The 16,526-nt window shown below is 42.3% G+C and overlaps 1 protein-coding gene across 1 annotated transcript; it reads right to left on the reverse strand.

The window, feature by feature from the left end:
• Positions 1-92: 92 nt before the first annotated feature.
• On the reverse strand, positions 93-8,670 carry LOC310937542 (uncharacterized protein; the record flags this gene model as incomplete). The annotated part of the gene is made up of 2 exons (XM_083901825.1): positions 93-1,317; positions 8,540-8,670. 2 exons carry the CDS (start codon positions 8,668-8,670, stop codon positions 93-95), a joined length of 1,356 nt encoding a protein of 451 aa, XP_083757951.1.
• Positions 8,671-16,526: the final 7,856 nt, after the last annotated feature.

Consider the following 16,526-nt stretch of genomic DNA (forward strand, 5'->3'; position numbering starts at 1 on the left):
GATCATTTTTAGTGTGTATATGTATATATATATATATATATATATATAGAGACAGAGCGGTGGAAACACGGCTTCAGATGATCAAGTGATTTTTACAGGATCACACACCAACTTGATTTCTCAGCCTTTCGCCGGGCTTCTGCGTCATGCTTCCTCTGTATCTTTTCTTGCTCCTCTTTCCTTTTGCTCTCCTGTTCTTCCTCTATCTTCACTCTCTTCCTTCTCTCCTCTTCCATCTCCTCCCTCAGCCTTGTTGCCTGCACCTCCTGCTCTCTTCTCTCCCTGTCTTTCATTGTCTCCATTTGTTGGTATAATTCATTCATCTTTCTCCCATATTCTTCTTTGTATTTCCTCTCCATCTCCTCCTTCTCTTTACGCATCTCTACCTTCTCCTGACGCATCTCCTCCTGTTTTCTCTCCAGGATGCGTTGTTTCTCCTCCTCGATCAACCTCTTTCTCTCTTCCTCTATCTTCCTTCTCTCCTCTTCCATCTCTGCCCTCATCCTTTTTGCCACCGCCTCCTGCTCTTTTCTCTCCATCTCTCTCTTTGCCTCCATTTGTTTGTTAAATTCTTTCATCTTTTTCTCATATATTTCTGCAATTTTCCTCTCCACCTCCTCCTTCTCTTTACGTATCTCCTCCTGTTTTTTCTCCAGGATGCGTTGTTTCTCCTCCTGGATCGCCCTCTCTGCCTTCTGGAACATCTCGTTGGTGTAGTGGCTTCCTCCATTCTTTTTCACGATGTTTCTGATCTTCTCCAGCAGCTCAGTGACCTGAGTATGGTCCTCCAGCTTGTTGCTGAAGACGTGGTACTGGCCGTTACACCTGGCCACCAGCACTTGAAGTTCTTCACTTTCCGACAAGAACTCCTCGATGGGATTTTCAAGACTATCACCATTGGTGAAGAGAACCATGCTGTATCTGTTGGCACCCTCACCAAAGATTTCTTGAATCTTCTGCACCGCCTGCTTTTCCTCGTCAGTGAACCTGTTCAGTGACACGACCACCAGGAAGATGTGGGGACCCGGTGAGGAGAAGTTGATGCACTGATTTAGGATTTTCTGTGTTTGTTCCTCATTAAACCTGGTGTCAAACAGACCCGGGGTGTCAATGACATCAACCTGCTGTCCGTCGACCGTAGCACTGCCCTTGTCACAGTCAACGGTTACAGACTTGGGACTGCACTTAGATTTAAAATGCTTTTTCCCCAGGATGGTGTTTCCTGTGGCACTCTTCCCAAGACCAGTCTTCCCCAACAACACGATCCTCAGCACCTTGTCATTTGTTATGTTCCCTGTGAAGAAGAAGAACAAAATACTAATGACAGGTGATTGATGAGGACAGGTGAACGATGAGGACAGGTGAGTGATGAGGACAGGTGAACGATGAGGACAGGTCAACGATGAGGACAGGTGAGTGATGAGGACAGGTGAACGATGAGGACAGGTCAACGATGAGGACAGGTGAGTGATGAGGACAGGTGAGTGATGAGGACAGGTGAGTGATGAGGACAGGTGAACGATGAGGACAGGTGAACGATGAGGACAGGTGAGTGATGAGGACAGGTGAGTGATGAGGACAGGTGAACGATGAGGACAGGTGAACGATGAGGACAGGTGAGCGATGAGGACAGGTGAACGATGAGGACAGGTGAGTGATGAGGACAGGTGAGTGATGAGGACAGGTGAGTGATGAGGACAGGTGAGTGATGAGGACAGGTGAACGATGAGGACAGGTGAGTGATGAGGACAGGTGAACGATGAGGACAGGTCAACGATGAGGACAGGTGAGTGATGAGGACAGGTGAGTGATGAGGACAGGTGAGTGATGAGGACAGGTGAACGATGAGGACAGGTGAACGATGAGGTGAACGATGAGGACAGGTGAACGATGAGGACAGGTGAACGATGAGGACAGGTGAATTATGAGGACAGGTGAATTATGAGGACAGGTGAGTGATGAGGACAGGTGAGTGATGAGGACAGGTGAACGATGAGGACAGGTGAGTGATGAGGACAGGTGAACGATGAGGACAGGTGAGTGATGAGGACAGGTGAGTGATGAGGACAGGTCAGGGGCGGACGTTGTATAGGGACGATTTGGGCGACGCCCTACCAACTAGGAGGAGAAAGAGAATTTTTTTTCCTCAGCAATTCCAAAGATCTTTAGTACTAATATTCCTTTCAGCTGTCTCTGCCAGCAAAGGTAGTTATTATCAGTGTTCTAGACATATTATCTGTCATTGTCCAATCAGAATCGTCCGATTCAAATCGCGTTTTACGATTCCGCCTCTTCTGGGGTGATTTGATTGACATGGAGAATCGCCCGGAAATTCTCCCATTGACTCTCATGTTAAAAAAGTTTTTTTTCTTTCGAAAAACATTTTAACCCCTCCAATGCATTATAATGACGATTTATGTGCATGCACTAACGTGCTTGTGTCATATGTAAATTGAGCAAAGAGACGAGGGGAAATCTTCTCTTCTCTTCACGTCACGTCTCTCGATAAGTTGTTCGCCTCTCTGTTCGCTGCGTTCTCAGCGAAGCTCACTGTTTTAAAAATACCCCGAGGATTGTGCTCGTTTAATCGGTCCCAGCACGAACTGATAAGCAAACGTAGTTTGACCAGTGCCACGGAGTTCATGCTTTCATCGTGTTAGCTGTTTATGGCTTGTAGCAGCGGACAGCAGTCATTTGAAGCTACGCTCGTTAGCTTGTTTGCTAGCATTGTTGATGTTTGCATCGGTCAGGGTTTAACTGCAGGTTATTCACGCAAATCGGACTGTTTTGTGTAAGAGAGTATTATTCTAAGATGCCTTTATCAACACATCTAAAGATCCAATTCTGCACTTTCATTTACACTTAATCAATAATTTGACTGCACTATCTTGTCATATGTTTGTTGTATGTATCTGGTTAAAGTTGTGAAAGCTCTTGATCCTTGGTCAGTTAATAAATACTTGACTTAAAATGCTGCCCCTGTCTTTATGTGGTTGCTGGACACATCTTGTGTCCTGTTTAGCTATTTTACATCATACATTAGATTAATGTAAATAATATTTGTTTATCAAGTTGCCATCTAGTGGACACAAGAAGGACTGTTAATCATCAGTGGTTTTGGATCAGGACTAGTCCAAAGTGGTCTATATGCTGAAAAAAACCTTGAAATGTGCCTTTATTGCATTTTCACAAATAGAATAAAGATTTCACAAATCAGAGACTGCGTTTTTATGAATCTTCAGGGTCTGTAGATTAATCTAGTCCACATTTGAGAATTCTAGTTACAGTGGTTTTGGATCAGGACCTAGTCTGAAGTGGTCTATATGCTGAAAAAACGTTGAAATGTGCCTTTATTGCATTTTCACAAATAGAATAAAGATTTCACAAATCAGAGACTGTGTTTTGATGAATCTTCAGAGTCTGTAGGATAATCTAGTCCAGATTTCAGAAGTCTAGGTACAGTGGTTTTGGATCCAGACCTGTTCTAATGAGGTCTGGGTATAAAACAAAAACGGTGAAATCTCCCCTTTAGCATTTTCACAAATAAAATAAAAGTTTCACAAATACAACAGTGGATGTCATGCAAGGTTAATGTCTTACCTAACATCTCTAAAATGTTTTCACGTCAAGAAGTGTCACAGAAAACAGACAACCAGTACCGCGGTGAAATCAGTTTCATATTGGACATTCAACAGACATTCGCTCCAGGGGCACCCTCATCCGCCTCTCCCCAGAGATAGGTGCACGATCACGGCTTGTTCAAAGTCCGACCCATCGCTCTTGACTTCCGAGGTCTCATTTAGGGACTGTCAACAAATTACTGTTTAAATGACAATATTTACATTTAAGATTGATTAAATAAAAATATGGGAGGTGAAAATGTCATAAAAAGAGGTGTGTCTTGACTAGGCAGTCTAGTACTATGGTCCTTTACTGATTTCAAGTATTTAGGTCACATGTTCAGGAAGCTATTGAGCTGAAATGATAATATTTACATTAAAAAAATTATTAAAAATCAGGTAAGTATTTAAATGGAATAAAAAGTGGTGTGTCCTGACTAAGCAGTCTAGCACTATGACTCTGCACTGATTTGAAGTCTTTAGGTCACATGACTTGGGAGCTATTGAGCTAAAATGCTAATATTAACATTTAAAAAATTATAAAAAATCTGGGAAGTATTTAAATGGAATAAAAAAAGGTGTGTCCTGACTAGGCAGTCTAGCACTATGATTCTGCACTGATTTGAAGTCTTTAGGTCACATGACTTGGGAGCTATTGAGCTAAATTGCTAATATTTACATTTAAAAAATTATAAAAAATATGGGAGGTATTAAAATGGAATAAAAAAAGGTGTGTCCAGACTAGGCCATCTAGTACTATGTGTCTGCACTGATTTGAAGTCTTTAGGTCACATGACTTGGGAGCTATTGAGCTAAAATGCTAATATTAACATTAAAAGAATTACAAAAAATATGGGAAGTGTTTAAATGGAATAAAAAAATGTGTGTCCTGACTAGGCAGTCTAGCACTATGATTCTGCACTGATTTGGAGTCTTTAGGTCACATGACTTGGGAGCTATTGAAACCTTTTTATAATTTTTTTAATGTAAATATTAGCATTTTAGCTCAATAGCTTCCAGGCCATGTGACCTAAAGACTTCAAATCAATGCAAAATCATAGTGCTAGACTGCCTAGTCAGGACACACCTCTTTTTATTCCATTTAAATACTTCACATATTTTTTGTAATTTTTTTAATGTAAATATTAGCATTTTAGCTCAATAGCTCCCAAGTCATGTGACCTAAAGACTTCAAATCAGTGTAGAATCATAGTGCTAGACTGCCTAGTCAGGACACACCTTTTTTATTCCATTTTAATACCTCCCATATTTTTTATAATTTTTTTAATGTAAATATTAGCATTTTAGCTCAATAGCCTCCAGGCCATGTGACCTTAAGACTTCAAATCAATGCAAAATCATAGTGCTAGACTGCCTAGTCAGGACACACCTCTTTTTATTCCATTTAAATACTTCACATATTTTTTTCTAATTTTTTTAATGTAAATATTAGCATTTTAGCTCAATAGCTTCCAAGTCATGTGACCTAAAGACTTCAAATCAGTGCAGAATCATAGTGCTAGACTGCCTAGTCAGGAAACACCTCTTTTTATTCCATTTTAATACCTCCCATATTTTTTATAATTTTTTTAATGTAAATATTAGCATTTTAGCTCAATAGCTTCCAGGCCATGTGACGTAAAGACTTCAAATCAGTAAAGAACCATAGTGCTAGACTGCTTAGTCAAGACACACCTCCTTTTATGACATTTTCACCTCCCATATTTTTATTTAATCAATCTTAAATGTAAATATTGTCATTTAAACAGTAATTTGTTGACGGTCCCTAAATGAGACCTCGGAAGTCAAGAGCAATGGGTCGGTCTTTGAACAAGCCGTGATCGTGCACCCATCTCCGGGGAGAGGCAGAGGAGAGTGCCCCTGGATCTGGAGCTGGAGCGAATGTCTGTTGAATATCCAATATGAAACTGATTTCACCGCGGTACAACACCGTGCAAACAGTCGCACTGCGCATCAACTTTATTTCCCCTCAACTTTCCCCTTAAGTAACGAATCGGAGGCTAACTTCAGCGTCGTTAAAATATGTGACTTTTGCGAATGTTTTTTATTCATGGATTAGGGAAACATCAGTCTTGGAATAAACAACCCGTCAACAAAACAATTGAGAGATTATAGAGGAAGTTGCAGCCCTACAAAAACAGAAATCCAATGTTTAATGATTTTATTATTATATAATTATCATTTTATTTATTTGTATTTATTGTCATTAATTCGTTTATTCACAAAACGGAGATTAATTAATCTCGTAAAATAACAGAAATGTATCTTTGGTGTGTGTTTTCTAGTGAATGCAGAACACTTGTGGACATATTACAAATGCAGTGGCAGATTGTCAGAGAACAAAGAGAGGAAACAGCGACTCACCTGCGTGTCTATTCATGTTGACGTCGGTCCTGTAACAGAGCTGAAGAATGAATGAGGAGCGCGTCCAACATCAGTGTCTTTTAAAGCGCTGCCAAACTGAAAGTAAAAGTCAAGCTCCTTGAGCTCATCTGACCCCTAATCACCATGACAACCAGGAATTTCCGGTTTATTACTTGGTGTGCCTCAGCCCTCCCTCCTCAGCATTTACTAGAAACAGCAACACTTCCTCTAAAGTGTCTTTATAACGGGCATTTAGAATAGAACAGAACAGAATAGAATAGAATAGAATAGAATAGAAAAGATTAGAATAGAATAGAATGCCCTTTATTGTCATTATACAGAGAGCTTCTCCTTTTCAGTGCAGACATTTCACACAGTTTTAAAATAAACAGTTAAAAGAAAGTGCAGATATGCTAGACACAGGATAAATATTTAAATATAGGTGATATAAAAAAATGTATTGCACCGTTAGTAGAAAAACAACAACAACAAAACAGAGCAGCAGCAGCAGCAGGTCAGACATGTATTGCACAATAAGAAACAACAGCAACAGCAGTGATGTTATACCCAGAGGTGGAAAGTAACGAAATACATTTACGCAAGTTACTGTATTGAATTCTTTTTTTGTGTATTTTGTATTTTTTAAATACAATTTAAAATCAGGATTTTGTATTTCACTTGAGTACGTATTGACTCAAGTATTTTACTTATTTGTACTTACTTTATAAATCCTATCTGTTACTGAGTAAAAATAAAAATCAGCACAATGAAGACCTACAGGGAGAAAATATACAGCAGAACCAGACGAATGATGATGTGATTTGCACCAGCAGTGGTGCATGAACAGAGGGCGCGCACCAAAAGTGACATAATATCCCGTGTCGCGCTGCCCTCAGGAACTCCAAAATAGTTTTGGGTTTCTGACCCCTTGTCGTATTTCTACTAACCTCACACCCCACACAAAGTAACTTAATAACTTTTACTTAAAGTACATTTCAAATGAACTACTTTTTACTTCTACTTGAGTACATTTTCAGATGACTATTTCATCAAAGTATTGGTACTTTTACTTGAGTACAATATTTTAGTACTTTTTCCACCTCTGGTTATACCCCAATATAGGACTGCGGTCAAGCCAGCCATGGTTCGCGATTGCCTGGTCAAATCAGCCGCACGTTTTTTTTCTAGAGCGCAAATCTACTTACATTTACGGTAATCGTGACAAGTCCGCACTGAGGAGCTGGGAGTGACTGTGAGTAGTTCAGGATTCATATACGACTGAACTTAGTACTTCCCACTATCTGTCACGATCCACACTCTCACTACACAATCCTGCAGTATTCGGTGTTTTCTCCGTGTCTTTGACAATCACAGTGAATCGGTTGATCCTCTCCGGCTCGGCTGCAGTTCGTTTCTCGCATATCACTAGTCATACTTACTTCCGGTGTTAGCTCTCTGTACATCTAGGTAAATAAAACCTACTTTTATTTTACCTACTGTGTCCTGTCTGCTTCCGAGTCCACAACCTAGCTCCTTAGACGTTTTCCCTAGTGAAAATGTAACATAACAAACCGACCAAAATGGACTCGGCAGACAGAAAGGTATTGAGACAGGCGTTAGCAGCTCAAGGCGCGGTTATTGGCAGACACGACACTCTGCCCACGGAAGTAGCCGCATCTGTAAACGAACTAGCCGCTAACCTCACTTCGTTACTTCATTCACCTTCCTCCATACACCAACCAGTTAATGTTAACCCCAGTTCTCCCGTCACTACCTCTGTCGTTTCTGCACGGGAACCTTTTGTTCCCACCCCAAAGCAATTTCGGGCGATTTAGAGAGATGTTCTAGCTTCCTGTTTTAGTGTTCTCTAGTATTTGATCTGCAACCCCCTACTTACTCCTCCGATCATGCTAAAATTGCTTTCATGGTTAACCTGCTCTCCGGTAGAGCCGCACAGTGGGCGGCGGCGGTATTTAAGAACCCTCACACAAGACCATCTTCCTACGTAGCATTCGCTAGTGAGTTACGGAGAGTATTCGATCACTCGTTTCAAAGCAATGACATCGCCAGTCGTCTTATCAATTTAAAGCAAGCTTACTCCTCGGTTGCTGACTATTCAGTAGACTTCTGCTTTCACGCCGCCGAGAGCAGGTGGAATGACACCGCACTACGGGCATTATTTCTGCACAATTTGAATGATGATTCATTGACTCACTCGGGACAAGTCACCAAGCCTAGACTTACTCATTGAACTGGCGATTTGTATTGACTGCAGATTACGGGAAAGGCGACGTGAAAAGTGACACACTTCACTTCCGCGTTCTGTTGCCCCTCACCATTCTCTACATAGTGGTTAACCTACACCATCACTTCCCGTTACGCCCGTTAATGACACCAAACCCATGCAGCTGGGCCGGACCCGGGTTACACCAACAGAGAGGTAACGCAGGCTAAAATCAGGGGCTTGCATCTGTTGTGGACAGTCCGGTCACCTCATCGTTTACTGCCCAAGCCTCCCAAAAGACTAAGCTCACCAGCACATGCAGGAGTGCTGGTGAGCGGAGCTGTTTCCTGTCCTGCTCCTACGCGAGTGACTCTGGCGGGTACCAGAGTCCCCACCGGAGTCTGGTACCGGTGGGGACAACAGTCCACTCTCCTGTCTCATCGACTCTGGAGCAAACAAAAGCTTCATGGACCAGCAAGTCGCCGAGCAGGCAGATATCCCGCTGATCCCTCTCCCCCAGCCCAAGACCATCTGTGACCTGGACGGCAGACTAGGTAGAGGTCACTCACCACACCATGCCTCTTACCATCATTCTGTCGGGTAACCACCAGGAGGAGCTGCAATTGTTTCTGATCCTGTCTTCGTCAGCCCTGATTGTCCTGGGTCTTCATTGGTTGGCGCTCCACAACCCCTTCTTCAACTGGTCAACTCGCCAGCTGGAGCACCAACTGCCACTCCCGGTGCCTCCAATCCGCCCATCCTGTTCCTGCAGCCAAGTCTGGTATCGTTTCCGAGCCACCGAATCTCTCCATCGTCACCGACGTATACCACGACCTGGCTGAAGTCTTCTCCAAGGACTGTGCCCTCTCTCTGCCACCTCATCGCCCCTACGACTGTGGCATAGATCTGCTCCCGGGGTCCACTCTACCCTCCAGAAGACAATCTCTCCAGAACCGAGCACCGGAGCATGGAGGATTACATCAATCAGTCTCTGGCCGCCGGTCTTATTCGCCCCTCTTCCTCCCCAGTCGGTGCAGGGTTCTTCTTCGTTCAGAAGAAGGACAGCTCCCTCAGACCCTGCATCGACTACAGAGGGTTAAATGACATCACGGTGAAGAACCGTTACGCTCTGCCCCTCCTTGACGCTGCTTTCAGTCCTCTCAGGAAGGCTCGTATCTTCTCCAAGCTGGACCTGCCGAATGCCTACCACCTCGTCCGCATTCGAGAAGGTGACGAGTGGAAGATGGCGTTCAATACACCAATCGGACACTTTTACTACCTGGTGATGCCCTTCGGCTTAACGCCCCACCCTTCTTATCTCCCAGACCTGCAATTCATCGTGGAGGTCGACGCCTCTGACACTGGGGTGGGGGCAGTTCTCTCCCAACGTGATCCCAACAACCAGAAGCTTCATCCCTGCGCCTTCTTCAGCTGCGTCTTTCACCCGCCGAGAGAAACTACGACGTGGGGAACAAGGAGCTTCTGGCGGTTGTCCTGGCACTACAGGAATGGAGACATTGGTTGGAGGGGACCGCCCAACCGTTCATCATTTGGACTGACCATAAGAACTTGTCATACATCCAGAACGCAAAGAGGTTGAACTCCCGGCAAGGCTCAATGGGCCCTCTTCCTAGGTCGCTTCAGCTTCACCCTCACATTCCGCCCAGGCACCCAGAATTTAAAACCTGACGCCCTGTCTCGTCTGTACTCACCTGACCCCCCGTATCAAGAACCGGGGGCCCATCCTATCCCCCTCTCTGAGGTGTTGCAGTGGGGTCACTCGTTGAAGCTCGCCTGCCATCCTGGTGCTGCCCGCACCCTGCAATTTCTCAGGCAGCGGTTTTGGTGGCCAACCATGCCTCAGGACACGGCTACCTTCGTCTCCGCCTGTCCCATCTGTGCTCGAGGCAAGTCATCCAATCGCCCACCTGCAGGACTCCTAAACCCACTCTCCATTCCTCATCGTCCTTGGTCTCACATCGCCGTCGACTTTTTCACTGGTCTCCCTCCCTCCAACAACAACACCACTGTCCTCACTGTTGTCGACAGGTTTTCTAAGGCTGTCCACTACATTCCCCTCCCCAAACTACCCTCTTCCACAGAGACTGGTGAGCTCCTTTTCCCAGTCTTCCGCCTTCATGGGTTCCCTGTGGACAACGTCTCGGACAGAGATCCCCAGTTCTCCTCCCAGGTATGGAAGGCCTTCTGCACGGCACTGGGGGCCTCTGCCAGCCTCTCCTTTGGTTACCACCCTCAGTCCAACGGCCAAACAGAATGCTCCAACCAGAGCATGGAGGTCGCTCTGCGTTGCGTCACTGCACGTCATCCCTCAGCCTGGAGTTCCTTCCTACCATGGATAGAGTACGCCCACAACTCTCTCACATCTGCCTCCACCGGTGTCTCCCCCTTCATGGCCTCCCTGGGTTACCAACCCCCGCTGTTTGACTTCCAGGAGGAGGAGGTCGCGGTTCCATCAGTGCAGGCCAACCTTCGGCGTTGTCAGGCGGTGTGGCGTCAGGTGCGGGCTTCCCTGCTTCGGTCTTCACAACAATCCCAAAAGCAGGCGAACCGACACCGCATCCCTGCTCCCGAGTACCAACCTGGACAGAAGGCCTGGCTCTCTGCACAGCCCATGACCGTAAGGCCATGCAAAGAGTGGTGAAAGCAGCCGAGCGCTGCATCGGCTCAGGGGTCCGTTTCACAAAGCAGGTTCAACAAACTCTGAGTCTAACCCTGAACTCTGAGTTGATCTACTCTGCGATAGGAAACTCTGAGTTTTCGGTTCCACAACAGCTGATTTGAGTTAGTTTGTTCAACTCGGAGTAGTTTCACCTCAGGTTAAGCGCGTGCACCACAAGTATAAAAAGACAGCATGAATGGAGCCCCTTTTCAACGAGTCACCATGACAACAGGGAAGCGGAGGGTGGCGTTATTCACCCACTGGAGTTGAAAATATTAATGTGTGAGTTTGAGCATGTTTTTAGAAGGAAGTGTAACAGCAGCAAAAGAGAGGGAGACGGCGTCGGAGAGAACACTGCTGCTGATGCGGAAGTTTAAATGTCGTCTTTTGCACAATCACGATAATATTACAGCGGGAAACTGCTTGAGTTGTAGACTATTAATTTATTTATTTAGGTGTAATCCCGCGGGGGAGAAGCGCAGTTGGCAGCAGTTTAATATGAAACATAAAAACATTGTTCAAACAGGTAAAACCTCTGCATAATCTCATGGGATTAACCTCATTTTGACCATGTTTTACATAAAGTAAATATGGCTGTTTGACTGTACAGTTGTTTTATCACCAACATTATGCTGTTTTCACACATAAATGACTTCTCATTCTTTATATCACGTTCAAGTGATCTGCATCTATGACGTTGTATAAAAGAAAAATTTGTAAATTTGTAAATATATAAAATAATTTAAAAAAACCGCAGCGCAACACAGTTTCTGCTGTGACGTGAGAGCGTGACTCCGGTTGTTAATGTTGAAATGTAAGGACGGATTAGGTTGTGTATGTAAATGATGAACTGTGCCGTGAAACTGTACCGCTCAAAAAGATAAAAGTGTCTGGAAATGTAAGAACATTTATGCACGGTCTGATAATCATCTCCTGACGAATATTTAATTCTCTGCACAGTAATGCTGCACCTTCATCCACGGGATCACTGTCAAAAGTACATGGTTGTGAAAATAGTCTCCACCTAATATAACTTCTAATGTAGACGCAGAACAGACTTCAAAACTCTGCTGACTGAATGAATGAGGAAATCAAATACCGTGTGTGTCTGAAAGAGGGCGGAGACAGAGAGAAACTCAAGGTTTGCGGAGAAAAACCTGGTCCCGACCAGGTTAGTTTCAAAGAGCATGTTACCATGGTAACTGACCGAGAGCTTACCTCTCTCTGTGAAACAGGCTAGAGTTACTCCTCTTTCTCTGGTTTGACTTACCTCCCTTTGTGAAACGGAAAACTCAGAGTTTTCCTCATTTCAGGGTTAACAGACTCAGAGTTTTCACTAAACCTGCTTTGTGAAACGGACCCCAGGTCTGCCCTCTCTGCAGGACACTTACACTAGATGCTGCTGGAGCAGAGCCACCTAGATCTTCAAGGACACTTCCCACCCCAACAACAAACTGTTCAGGCTGTTGAACTCAGGCAAACGGTTCTGCAGCCTGACAACACGCACAGAAAGACTGAAGAGGAGCTTTTATCCCCAGAGCATAAGGCTCCTCAACCAGGACATGCCTCTCACCCGATAGCTATGGACAATTTGCACAACTGCTATACTGCACTTTAGCATCACTGTCACGTTTCCTGTCACTTTATTTACACCTTCTATTTCTATTTTATATTGTTACCACATTTCATTTAAATTTATGTTAAATTGAAGTAAATGTTCAGCATCAGAGTGACTCTAAAGCAACATTTCACTGTGTTACTGTGTAACCGTCAACGTGTGAAAAAAAACCTTGAATCCTTTTACTGTGTACTTTTCGAGTAATCAGCTGTCAAAATACCTAACAGAGGACAAGATTAAGTCTATTTTGCCCTACTTCGACATTGAACTAAAAGCTTATTTTCCATAGGTAGTCCAAGATCTATATACTTCTGAACTTAGTACTTCCCAGACTACCTGCATGAATAATATCAAGTACTTTTACTGTGTACTTTTTCAGTAATCCTCTGTCAAAATCATTTACAGAAGACAAGATTAATTCGATTTTGCCCAAATTTAACATGGAATAAAAGGCTTATTTCCCATAAGTAGTCCAAGATTCATACACTATTGAACTAAGTATTTCCCAGACTCCCAGACTACTTGCTTGATATTTCAAGTACTTTTACTGTGTACTTTTTGAGTAATCTGCTGTCAAAATCCCTAACAGAGGACAAGATTAAGTGCAATCCTCTCAACTATTACTTATTCCATCGATCTATTTCACCCACTTTAACATGGAATAAAAAGCGTATTTTACATATGTAGTCCAAGATTCATACACTGCTGAAGTAATAGTTTATCACCTTTATATTGGGCTGGATTTGCGGCAAGGAAGCAATAAACTGGTTTTAGCTGGCAATCAGGAGGAAGGCAAGACAGTGTCGCTAGCAAGACTAGTTGAGAGCAAGCTGGTGCCTGCGGAGTAACAAGGACTTCAAAAAACTGTTGGTTCTGCTTTTTGATGTTCAACTAACCTAAGGTTAGAATGGTCTATTGCACATACAATATACTATTAACATTTTTGCATATTGGTAACATACATTAAAAAAAAAAAAAAAAAAAGTATACCTAAAGATTCTCTTTTTCAATGAAACATATGAACACCTTGAATTATGCATGTAGTTATTAAAATTTTAAATCACACAAAACAAAAAAAGATAAAATCTAAGACAACAACATAGTGAGATTTAAGAAATATCTGAACTATGCAATTCCAGTAGCTTGTCCTGGCGTCTCGGAATTGGTCCTTCCTCATCCCCAGGCACTGCACGTGGAACCACCTGTCACAGCTATTACACTGTATCTGTAAAATAAGTGATTAAAAATGTAATTGATCTTTTTTTAGAAATAATGGAGTCGATGTACAAGAGAGGACAATTTCACATTATGGGCAAGGCAGTCATTCTTTATGGTAATTTTCTTGAGATATCTATATGGTCAACTAAAATTCACTTGGGGAGTTCTTCAGGAAAACCACACATTTCATCTGTCTGTGAGGATCCTTCATTTTAGAACTATCAATATTTTATGAAACAATGTTACGCTTTACAATTGAAGTTAATTACAACAAATTAGATTAGATTTTTTATTTATTTAGTTATTTCCGGATCAAGACAATAAAATACAATAATCCAAAGGATGACATGCGAAAGTACAAAACTTATTTCCAGCATGGTCCTTGGTGTTGCCACAAGTAACAAATGGACAAGGAGCAAACAAGACTCAAACTGGGGGGTGGGGGACATAGCATAAAACAAAATAAATAAGAAAACACAACTACAGATAAAATATCAACATTTTCAATACATATCCACCTTATTCCATATAATCTGCTTTACCTGTCTTTAAAAATCCCTCTAGATGCTAGGAGTTGTGTAGCAGTAGGCAAACTATTCCAAGCCATGATACCAGTATAAAATAAATAATTTTTACCTGCATTATTAGCTCTAGGTACTATGCAGGAGAGGGTGATAGCCCTGGTGTTATGACTATGTTTTTACATTTCACAGTCAACCCAGATAAGGTCTGTGGACCTCTGTGGAGTCAAGTGAAATTAAACAAACTGTCCGTTTTATCACTGCCATTGGAAGTCTATGGTCACTATGATCTTTTTATCTTTGTAAGTAAGTAAATCCCATTTCAGCTGAGAATAGCAGAATGTCATATGATGGACTGCTTTGGTATGTCGATTACACTAAAGCCACATATCCTGAATTCTGCCTTTTTAATAATAATGTAATGTCCTTTAGATAATAATAACCATTTTTCATTGACACGGTCAGAGAGTTAATTAAAGTACATGATAATCATTGATGTTGTAGTTTGCAGTGTTGCTGTACAGGGCTGCATTATATTGACAAGTGTTTCAAATATTTTGTGTCCCCCCCATTTCAATAATGTGAAGTATTTGATCCCTCACTGATTTTGTAAGATCATCCACTAACAAAGAAATGAACGTTCTATAATTTTTTTTTTTTTTTTAAATATATGTTTATTATTTTTCAATGGTCAGGGATAACAAGGAAAAGAACAGCATAGAAAGCAAAAACAAACAAACAAACAAAAAAAAACAACAAAAAAACAAAAAAACAAAACAAACAGAACATAGCGCGTCTGAAATTATGATATCACTCCATGGTCATAGTAGGACAATAAGGCAAATGACAAAAGAAAAAACATTTATGAGTAAATGGAAGAATAAAATGGAGTATATAAGAACTCGTAAGCATCTGTGGCCAGTGAAGTATTAGGTTTGTAGGTCATTCCCCTTTAAATATCTCAGCACAGGGTCCCATGTCTTGTCGAATACCTCTCCTCTATCTTCGTTATAAAGCCTCAGTCTCTCAAGATGAAGTGTGTTGGACATCTCTCCCAACCACAAGTCATATGTCGGTACCCAGTCCATTTTCCACCAACGTAGAATCAGTTTTTTCGCTATCACCATCCCGAAAAGAATAGCCTTCTTCTCGTATTTGTTGGTAGAAGGTAGAACACTTGTGGCTCCCAGTACCGCCACCAGCGGGCTGGTGGCCAAGGTTTTTCCAAAAGCCTCAGAAAAACAGTGAAAAATGCTTTTCCAATAGGAGTGGAGTTTACTGCATGACCAAAAGGTATGTGAAAGATTACCCAACATAGATTTACATCGATTACACATGGGTGAAACAGTGGGGTAAAATCTGTGCAGCTTCTCTTGTGAATAGTGTGTAATATTTTAAATTGTATAAGGGTGTGTCTCACATTGACTGAACATTTATGAACATTACAAAGACATTCCTCCCAAATCTCGCCACTCAACTCCATGCCCAGTTCAACAGCCCATGCATTTTTATAAACCTCTGTATTCAGCAGAGCTCTCTCATTCAGGATTCGATAAAAAAGGGAAACTGCCCCACGTGTGGCCGGATTGAATTGGTTCATTGCCTCGAGACTATCATGTTTGCTCAGAACTTCAAATTCTGGTATATTCTTCTTAACAAAATCTCTTATCTGCAAATATCTGAAAAAGCTTGAGGCAGAGATATTATATATGGTTTGTAATTGTTTAAATGAGGCAAAAGTCCCTTCAATATATAAATCACTCACACAACTGATGCCCCTCTGTTTCCAAGCAGAAAAAACTATATCATTTAGGCCAGGCAAAAAAGCATGATTTTCACAAATTGGAGTATCAATGTATATATTTGGGGCCTTGATATGTTTTTTTATCTGTTCCCATATGCGTACAGTACCATTAATTACAAAACTGTTACTGTAATATGACCTCTTAGCTATGGTGGGGCTATTGAGTAGTGCTAGCAAGGAGGTCTTTTTACAAAGTGATCGCTCTATACGCAGCCACGCAGGGCAACAATATGATGAAGAGGGGGGGCCCTTTCTCCACCAAGCAAGCATAGACAAATGGGCCGCCCAGTAATACATTTTGAAATTTGGTAGAGCAAAGCCTCCAGTATTTTTAGGTTTACATAAATGTTTTTTGGTGATCCTTACCGCTTTGTAATTCCAAATAAAAGGTATAATGATGGAATCCAATTGTTTAAAGTAAGACTGGGGAATGAAACACGGAATAGACTGAAAGAG

Source organism: Microchirus variegatus (assembly GCF_963457635.1).
Source record: "Microchirus variegatus genome assembly, chromosome: 15".
Taxonomy (NCBI): Eukaryota; Metazoa; Chordata; class Actinopteri; order Pleuronectiformes; family Soleidae; genus Microchirus; species Microchirus variegatus.